General features: G+C 33.1%; 1 protein-coding gene across 12 annotated transcripts in view; it reads right to left on the bottom strand.

The window, feature by feature from the left end:
• Positions 1-10390, bottom strand: part of LOC109544423 (glycoprotein 3-alpha-L-fucosyltransferase A) — a 19689-nt gene that overhangs the window by 1775 nt on the left and 7524 nt on the right. Inside the window, exons 1-3 of one of the 12 annotated variants that reach the window (XM_019914589.2) lie at positions 5822-6037; positions 292-482; positions 87-229 (exon numbers count right to left, since the gene is read on the bottom strand). In XM_019914589.2, coding sequence (XP_019770148.1) covers positions 87-229; positions 292-471 — 323 coding nt within the window. In that variant the 5' untranslated portion in view covers positions 472-482; positions 5822-6037. Of the gene's footprint in view, positions 1-86; positions 233-291; positions 483-540; positions 745-1095; positions 1269-2832; positions 2852-2903; positions 3014-4203; positions 4455-5821; positions 6038-10390 lie in introns of those variants that run through there. The other 11 variants (XM_019914584.2, XM_019914583.2, XM_019914585.2 and 8 more) reach the window with 11 other exon arrangements.

The following is a 10390-nucleotide window of genomic DNA, read 5'->3' as shown; positions in this document are numbered from 1 at the left end:
ACCACAATAAACAAAGAAGACAAGAGCGATAACATTTTCATAAATAGTAATCCATTTGGAGTAATAAATAAACCGCACACACCAACCTTTGTCCAGAAAACTGCTTTAGATGTCGATTTTCGATTGTGGGTCCATATTTCCATACCAAAATTTGATACCGTTTATTACTGTCTTTGACCGCAGGTTCGGCAGCTTCCAAGAACAGAATCTCACCGAGCTTTGAGAGATTCTTCTTCAATAGAAAATGCCGATAGATTTCCGCAATTCCTGGACTTTTTTCGGAAAACTTACCGAAGCGTTTCTCCTCATCCACCATTGTTGGATTTTCGAGTTTTCAATGCCCAGAGAAATCAGTTCCACGGATTCGTCTTGTGGGGGGTTTGGTTCGGTTAAAATGAAAAATGTTATTAGGAAAAGAAACACTACCAGTACAAGGAAGAGTTTGTTCCGCTGGAAAATAGCTGCCACCATAGTTACATTTTCTGAAAACGAAACAGAGCAATTTATGAACAAATAATAATAATAATAAAATAACATTACTTTTATACATCCCGAATACCGCATATCACAGTTTTGCTAATTTATGCATGACTGTATAAGCCCGCACTGACGCTATTAAGAATTTGGGTTTTTATGATGTGGATAACAGATAAGCTGAGTACATTTCAGGTACGAATCGTTTAAAATATATTCCAACTATTTGCCGCGCATCCTTTACGCGGAAAGTATGTACTTAATCTATCTTTGCTATTGGGTTAATAGCCGCTTGATATGTCCTTATCTGTTATTTTTCGATCTGTTAATAGAAACGATTTCGGATATTGGGGTAAATCTCGAGTCTTGGTGTGTGTTTGCATTACGAGTAATTTTTTTAAATTCCTCGAGCTTAATGAAATTTGATCGAGATAAGATGAGGAAAATGTAGGAGGCAAGAAAATGTAGAATGCAGATTTGCACTTAAGCCTATAGAAAAATTAATATTTAAACTGGAGTCGGTTAATGTGTATGCATGTTTTGACGCAAATCTAAAATACAAGTTGAAAGCATTGGAATTAAACGGTCATTTAGCATAATTGAATATTATCTCAATATTACCATGTGCACCAGCTTGAAAAACCACGTCACATATAGAAATTGTTTCTTTTTTTGCTGGCAATGAAAACTGCACCTTTTTCACCAGCAAAACTCCTAAACTTACACAACGCGACGCAGTGCTACTAAGTATTGCCCGTTGTTTCAGGTGAAAACAATCAATACTTTAGAAATAAGAGGTTCGTGATCTATTCCTTATCTTTGAATCAATATTTAACTTCTTATCATTATTAGTAAATCCGAACATTTTGTTTGAAGGAAATACCTATTGTTAATATCGATAAGCCCAAGCAAATATGGTTCGTAAATTCTCAATTTATATGATTTTTATTGGTTGCAATGTCTGAAAAAATCTGATTTAATAATAATAATATTATAAACAAACATGCAGGGTGTCCCGTGGACTGGAAAGTCTACGGGACACCCGGTATTAAAACATAGAATTTTCAAGTTCACGTAGTTGTTAAGGAAAAACTTCTCTTGGAAATAATAAATATTCTTCAACTAGTATGGAGAAATGAAACCCGCAAGACAATTTGCCTTTGAAAGATGATTAAGTCCACAATTGCAAAAAAATAAACTGGACCTTTATTACAAAAATATTTCAATATTAAACTTAATTACAGAATACGATTAAAAGTAACAAAAACTAAACGTCTGTCAATCGAATAAACCTTAGCATGTAATTTATGAAAGTGTTTAAAAATAATGAAATTTGCACAACGAAAACATTAAGGCCATTTACTGAAATCCGCGATAATTAGCTAGGAGGATTTCGTACTGATCATATTTTTCAAAGGTTTTTACAATTCTCCATTAAATTTTCATCGCGTTCTTATTGGCATTTTCATGGGTGTTGAAATTTGAACTCTTCAGTTTTTTTATAACTCTTGCAGTTTTTCAGATATTTCCCACAGTCGACAGTGCAGGTTTTACAACACTGGGAATCTGATGGAAAAAAATCTGTAAGGGAAGGTTTTTAATTGGTTATTCGCTATTTTCTCTATAGCTCTTTAAAAATCCGTTTTCCCATTAATTTCGAAAATGTTTGATTTTGTGTGGTTTTTCCTATCGTGTATCGGTAACGGGAAAACAAGTAGTTTCTGCAGTATTTTCTGTAGTAGTCAAGCGACTTGAGCTCAAAACCCTAAACTTTTAATTAAATGGTTGCTCGCAAAAAAAGCTAGAAAAAAGTGAGATAATTTTTTTGGCCTCTAACGATCGCATATGCGAAAAATCCACAACACAAAGCTTCTAAACAAAATTGATTATAAATTGAAATAAATTTCAAACAATTTTTTTAAATATGTATTTATGTAAATATGTATTTAAAAAAATACAAAATTTGTAAGGAAAGTAAACATTGAAGAATGAAATAAGCTACAAAAGTATCCTTTACGCAATGTGTTTGATACCACCCTGAAGAAAAAATGTGCAATTTGAGTAGAATTATTTAAAATAGACCTCCAAAAAAATTGAAAAAAGTGAACCGAAACAAGAAATCGTTCCGACATTTGCAATGTTTGTAACTTGAGGAATAATTTTCCATAAAGTCTGCTATCCGCTACTCACTTTTTGAACCAAATTAATTGAATAAATTGAAGAAAACTCAAAATTACAAAACTCTTCAAAAATCATAAACTGCTGTTTTTCCTGGTTTCCACAATTTTATTTCATTATTTCACAACCCTTTTGTATGTATAAAAATCCCTCCTAAATGTGAACAGTATAAATCATTACCAATAAGTAGTACATCCACGCATTGACCCAAACTTTTTAAGCACTACCTTTAACGAAATATTCCTACTTACTACTGGCAGCATTTTTTTGCATTCGAGGCAGCACTTATGAAAATCGGAGCCCAATGAACAGCCAACAACCACATAAAATGCGCTAATCGTTTCGAAATGCAACAAAGTACAAGTCAACGACGTTTTTATTTGTGTATTCCATTCGCTATATGTATGTGTAATACGAGAATATTCGCCACCATCTATCTATTAGAGGTTTACTGTTTTTTACCGATACATATTTATTTTATTTAAAAGCAGATGTTTTTTCAATGAACACACCAAATGGTTAAAAACGTATTTTCAATAAAGATAGCAAAGCTGATTTTTGTGTAGCACCTTTTCTATTCAATTGATCAACGGAGGAGTTTATCAGAAAACATTCCAAATAAGCTTTGCCTAGATATTCATATTAAGTTTCTTCCAAGAACAAAACAAATGGATCCAACTCAAACATTTATCCAGCAAATATCTCTCAACTTTCCCAAAATCTTTTTGAAATTCTCGACGCGACGTTTTGCTTGCATTTGGGACGAACCTTTTCAAAATGGATGCAAATTAGGACAACGTCATCACTTTGCGAGACAGTGGAAAAATTTTAAAACGCCGTTGACTAAAAAGGTGTTTCTTGAATGTTTAAGTGAAATTCTTTATTGCCTCTTACAACCAGCCTTCGGTATCCAAAAAATATATGTTTTTATTGTATTGTCGTTAAGCCAATAAGGGAATGAGGGCGTACGAAACGTTCACAAGTAATCTCTAAATATAAAAAGCTGCGGTTGGCAAATAATATGACAATTATTTTGCATTTACACAATCGCGATAAACCAAATGCGTTCATTAACTTGCCGTTCGTGTTCGCAGGGCCTCTGATAAACGTTTCATGTTGCCATTAAATCTTGCTAATAATTTTCATTATTTAAACAACCCATTAACACATAGCTAATGCAAATGTTATTGTTGTAAAGAGAGAAAGTGATTTTTTCATATTGTTAAAAACAGCCTGTTACTCACATAAACACAAGGTTTTTAGCAATAATACAAACTAAATAAAACACCGTTTGGTGTATGTTTATATTTCCTCGCTTTATTTGTTTATATTTGAATAATATTAATCGTTGGCTGTAAATTTTAGCAGGGAAACATTCAAGTTTCAATTTCTTTTTTGTTAAAGGCAGCGTTTTCTAAACAAGTCGCAAAATAATGCGCGAGTTAATTAAAAAACAAAGATTTTTCTTACAGTCGGTTTATTATTTTTCTGTCGTTTGCGAAAATAAAATTGCTTGTGTTAGAGCAAATAGTGTTTGAAACTGGCCCTTACCCGTTGTAAGTAACAATTTGGGGTACCTGTTTCAATTAATTTCTTCCTTCACTGAAACACGCTGTTTTTAGGCTGTCGATCACCAATAAAACGCCAACCAAACGAACACAATCGAATAATGTGATCATGCTTTCAAGCTTCTTCAAATATGATTTCGATATTTCCACTTTGGGCAATAATATTGCCTAAGCCTAAACTACAGTACGTAAGGTGTTTGTTTAAATTACGCTCCCCTTGAAACCGCTTTAAACAATACTTCAGCCTCATTAAATATAATAACGTCGCCAGCATCGCCAATATTTACAATAATAACGAAAAAATGGTTATCATATTACGTGTGCCCTTGGACTTAGTTACCAGCTAATGCAATTTAATATACAGTGTATTTCATTTGGAGAGCAGCATATAAGAGAACTGCGAAGAACAAACAAGGATGTTTTAGGTAGAATCGTCCACTAAGAAAATTTCTTGAAAAACTCTTGAAAAATTGATTTGATGATTAAGGAACTGATGTATCATATGTGACTATTTTTACTGGTTTCGTGTGTTTATAGATTCAAAATTGTGAAATTTTGAGCGCTCATCGTTTTTCTTTTCTTTTTTCAGTCTCAGTTAGTTGAAATTGAAAAAAATAGCAGGATAATAGCAATTTGAAACAAACCAAAAGAACAGTTACAGAAAAATTAATGAACTACTCAACAAATTTAGACCAACTTCGGAACTGGATCAATTCTGTTTGCTGCTAGCGATTTTAGTTTGAAGCGTTATTTAGTGCAATTTGTTTTCGGTTAGTGCGTGTTTTTGCAAAAAAAAATAGTTTCAAATTAAATTTCTGAATGATTTGGTGAATTGGTGAAAGTTCCACATGCTCTCAGTTAGACAAAAAACAGTTTTTTTTCAACACCACAGAAGTTAAGATAAATCTCGCATTTCGAAAAAGGTTTTAGCATTTTTCGCTCATCTTGTTTATTTATAGTGATCTTAAAAAAAATCAACTTTCTGAGCAATTAATTATCTAAAATAAGGCACATATTGAAGCTAAAACTTCACAGTCGACAGAAAACAATTCAATATACCTGGTCACTTCTTCAAATCTTCCAGAATCACAGATTTCGGGGGCAATTCTGATTTGGGGAATTTTTATGCTATAAAATTTTTGTCTTAAATTGTCCATAGAGCTTCAACGTGATCGTGAAAATCGGACCACGATCAGAAAAGTTCTCGATGCAAGAGCAAAAAATTGATTTTTGCGACCATCCCGGAAACAAATGAGCTGGCCGAAAAACGGAAAACCCGTTTCGAGCTGTTTGGCTCATATTTAAACTTTGGTGTTGAGATCCAAAAAAACCTTTTTTGCCCAACTAAGAGCAGGCCGAACTTTTGCATTTTTTATTTGCCGCCCTGTAGAAAATACATCTGAAGTGTTTAAAACTTACCAAAACATTGACGAACAAAAAACAAATGGGGATAAATCAGAATTTATCTACTTCCAAAATTCGGACAAATTTGAGTGGGTTTCCAGTTCAGATTCAAATTTCAGCGATCGCAAACCCAAAACTCCAATCTTTGAAAATAGAAATTTCTCAACCGTTGACTATTCTAATTTTATATAAAATACCTTCCCAATGTCTTTGCAACTTCTAAGACCCAGTGTGCTTTTCCAAGCACTGAGCAAAAAATTATCAGAAAAAATCGACCATAAAATAAACCGACAATTATATCTAATATCACTAAACACTACTTGAATATACACTTTGCACTATCATCATCATGACATAGTTTCCATTGTCATATTCAGAAACCGTTCAACACTCGCTTCTTATCAAGCAAACGTAATACTGATCTCGACCTTAATATAACTGGAGTTTTGTATAATGTAACTAACACGTTTTAAAATAAAATGTTTATAATTAATCGGGAAAGTGTAGCAACGGCGAATAAACAGTACTACCATCAATGAAAGAATGGTATAATAATGTTATTGCCCATAAAAGCGTATCGGAATAATGTAGGATCGTGTATCGCGAAACTATTTCATTGAATATTAATGGTATTAATAACGGAAAAACGTATGCAGTAGTCGAGATTTGATTAATTTTTCCGCCAATGTTTCAATGTGAATAATTTGAGTTCTTTTGAGTAGGTGATTAGTATAATGTTTTTCTGACAAAAATAAACCAAATTAGCCAGGATTTTGAATAGGTATATTGGCAAACACTTGACGTCTTCAAGTGGCTCAATGCTTGAAATCTAATAATATAGAACAATTTAAAATGATTAATTTAGAAACATACACTCAATTGCTCTTGATATTTTGCTGTTTGTCTCAATTTTCAATATTCTTGATAACTCACCGCTGATAAACACCAGCAAATATCGCGCGCGTTAAGTAGCAATTAACTAACTATTGGGATAAAAATGCGCCTAAAGTATTTCAATTGAAGCAACACGCTTAAATTGTAAGTTTTGGCAGCATTGAAAAAATGTTCAACTTTTACTAAACCCAATTACTGCTTCGTATGAGTAACATTTACGCAACCGCATTTCAAATGGCCACCGTAAAATAGATTTTGTCTGCTTTGCCAACCCAATCAGATTTAATAACGGTGAAAGTGTATTTAATATTACAATAAATTTTTTTATAATATTTTAATCTAAAAAATGTGCAACAAATCACTTGTTTTTGCAATTTAAAAAAAAATGGTTGAAAGAATTGTTGGAACACAGTAGCTTGAAATTAGGTGGACAACTCAGGGTGTTTTTTATTGTAAGTGAAGAAATTTCGAAGATGATGCCAGCAAATGGCAGTTGTTTTTCCTTTTTTTCCGATGCAAAGGATGGACAGTTAGGAAAAAATCAGCAATTCATTTTGAAGCCCAATTACTCTCAAGAGCGTACTTTATACATTCCCAACTTACTAAAAATAGTACAATTGTCTCTTATCGCTTTTTTTCAGTGTTTTGCCTCGTTTTTGATAAAAAAAAATTACGTCACCACTCCATAACCAAATGCGACAAAAGCAAGCAATTTACGAAAAAACGTCTGGGTTTTCTGTCCAAAAATTCGATTGATTATTTTTATGGTGGCGCATTCACCATTAAGTCAAAATAAACTATTGTTAACAATATTAAACTTACACTTGGTGTGTATCTTTTGATTTTCTAAGAAAAAAATGGTTTTTTTTAGATAAATATACACAGAGGCAATCTGCTTGTATAACAAGAGAAATATAAAATTAAACCCTCGCTTTTTACTTCTGATTATTTGGACTAAATTAAACAAGAGTAAATATTTACAGCAGACCGGATGTGGCAGACATCAATAATTGGAACAAGACCACGAAACGAGACAGTTTTTTTTTTAATTTTATATTTAAAACTACGATAACAAGCAATGATCCACTCACCTCCGCTGCTCTCCGTCTAGAAATGCTCAACTCCCAAAATAGTGAAACTGAAGACTTAAAATCTTGGGAGTTCATTGAGAAGGCAATTTTTTATCGACGTAAAAAATTCCAATCGAATCCCGAAGTTGGTTGATTTCATTAAAAAAATCGAAACTGCGATAAGAAGCTATGAGCCACTCAACTACGCCCGCTCCGTTTAAAATTTCATAACTCCCAAAGATACAAAGAGATACAACTGAAATTATAGAAGTTTGCTGACAAGATAATGTTTTATAAGTTTAGAGAATTTCGATTAATTCCCGTAGGCTGTTAATTTTATGCAAAATTCCAAAATCTGCGATAATTTTTTATTTGCCGCTCTCCGTGTAAAAACGTATAACCCCCAAGATAGAGCCGCTCTACACTTGAACTTTTGGGAGCTGATTGACAATATATTTGTTAATACACGTAAACAATTTCAATCAAATCCCGTTACTGGTTGATTTTATAAAAAATTCCAACTATGTTAAAAGTAATGTTCCACTCAACTCTTCCGCTGCTCTCCGTCTGAAAATGCATAACTCCCAAAACAGCAAACCTCAAGACTTTAAATCTTGGGAGTTTATTGAGAAAGACAATTTTTTATCGATGTAAGAAATTTCCAACAAAAGTTGTTTAATTTCATAAAAAAAAATTGAAACTGCGATAAGAAGCTATGAGCCACTCAACTACGCCACGCTCCGTCTAAAATTTCATAACTCCCAAAGGTACAAAGAGATACAACTGAAATTGTAGGAGTTTACTGACAAGATAATATTTTATAAATGTTCAACTTTTCGATCAAATCCCGCAGACCGTTGATTTTATGCGAAATCCCAAACTCCGCTACAATTTTTCCTCAAAAACTCTTTGACTTAAAATCAATGCCAGCCAACTCTGCTCTTTATCTAAAAAATCATAACTCCCAAAATAGCAAAGCGCAAAATGTGAAACTTTGAGAGTTCATTGAGGAGACAATCCGGTTTAAACGTTGATAATTTCAGTCAAATCTCATAACCGGTTGATTTTATTTACAAAAATCAAACTCCCACTTAACACTGCCGCTTACCGTCTAAAAAAGTCTAATTAAGTTTGTCCGCAGACGTTCGGTAAAACGTCTTTCTGTTTTAATTATTGATTGTTGAAGAACTTCTTACTGGAACAATTATTTTTATAACTTTTTCTCCAATTAAATCCTCGTGAAATAAGCTATGCTAAAAATATACAAAGCAACTTACCATAAGTTTTAATTTAATAATAATGATACTAAAAATACTGAATAAATGGTGACACAAAAACGTGCAAGCGCGAATGCATTATAACTGAAATTTCATCTGCAACCTCTGCAAATCGGTGATATTTGAGCGCTTCTAATGATAACTTTTGTAAGTCTTCCACCGGATACCGTAATTCCTGAACATCGCACGCAATGTGACTTTAACATGGGGTCAATTGTTCTTTCCAAGGTGACAAATACATTTAAAAAAATAAAATAAATTGCAGTATGTTTCATGCAGAACAAAATACAAAAAACAGCAAAATCTCATATAAACGCGCAAATGAATAAGGATATTTTCAGTAGAAAGATGGATGAGGAGCGGAAGAGCAGCTAAGTGCTAGAGCGTGTTTTTTTAACTAAATTGATGGCCGTAAAAATCGTTTTTCGCTCTGATTTGCGCGAGTTAGTAATTCATTTAATTGAATAACGGCGTTTGCTTTTTCTAATGCAATTACCTTCACCGACCGTAAGCGAACATCCAATAACTGAATAATTGTACAAAATCAACGCGCGCTTGAAAGTACAATGCTTGCCATGATGAAAATTTATGAAAATAATCGCAGTTTTAAGTCTAAGTGTCCAATTGAGGACAAAAAAGCAGTTTTAGGCTGCCGACATCGGGAAAACGGTTGATCTTAGGTATTTTCACCAAGCATATATTTATTTCTCAGCATTGTTAAGGGAACGAAAAATCATGCAAAACTTCAGTACGCAAGGTTTAAAAAAAAATAGAGCCAATTAAATGCAGCAAACACGGGGAAACCGAAACCAACTCTAAAGTTCTTGGAAGTAGCATATGTACATGAATTATCGAACACCCTGTATAAAAAACACACGTAATTCGCCCGCAATGCTAGTTGATATTTTCGGCTTTTCCCTTTCCAGTTCCTACTCATACAAGGTTGATTTATTTTTTAAAGGGTGGCATTAACCCTTAAGGGGATACAAAAACCGCTCCCTGATATTTGTGAATTTTCCTCGGGTATCTGAGAATAGGGACGCTATTATTCACATCAATGGGACACTTGTAAATATTTCTATTCCGTTTGAACTCGAAACTATATCGAAAAAACAGTGGCGTTTACAAAGTGAGATTTTAAAAATTATAATCAAACTATCGACTCTGGAACAACACAAATCAGTTATCGGTGAAACTTTAAAATGCAGCAAAACAACAAATAAAAGAAAAGACAGACCAGGGCAAGAAAAGAAAATTTCACCACCAAGAAGCAATTATGATTTTTAAAATTTGAATGGTTCAAATTTGCGGTTCAGACCGAAGATAGTAGAAGCTCTTGCATAAATCTTGGTAAACATTCGATAAATTACCGGAACTAACGCAACCGTTAATTTTACACGTTTTTAGTGTCATTTAACTTAAAGCAATCATCGTTCATACGCGTAAACCGTTTAATTTATTTAAATACAAGGTGTTTTCAAATTGCGTGCTAAAATTCGAGTTTTCGCAAAATAATCTTCATATA

The sequence above is a fragment of the Dendroctonus ponderosae genome, unplaced genomic scaffold (genome assembly GCF_020466585.1).
Source record: "Dendroctonus ponderosae isolate FM_Combo_2020 unplaced genomic scaffold, Dpon_F_20191213v2 Dpon_F_20191213_2, whole genome shotgun sequence".
Lineage (NCBI taxonomy): Eukaryota > Metazoa > Arthropoda > Insecta > Coleoptera > Curculionidae > Dendroctonus > Dendroctonus ponderosae.
Note: the sequence above shows the minus strand (reverse complement) of the source record. Positions and strands in the feature narration are given on the sequence as shown.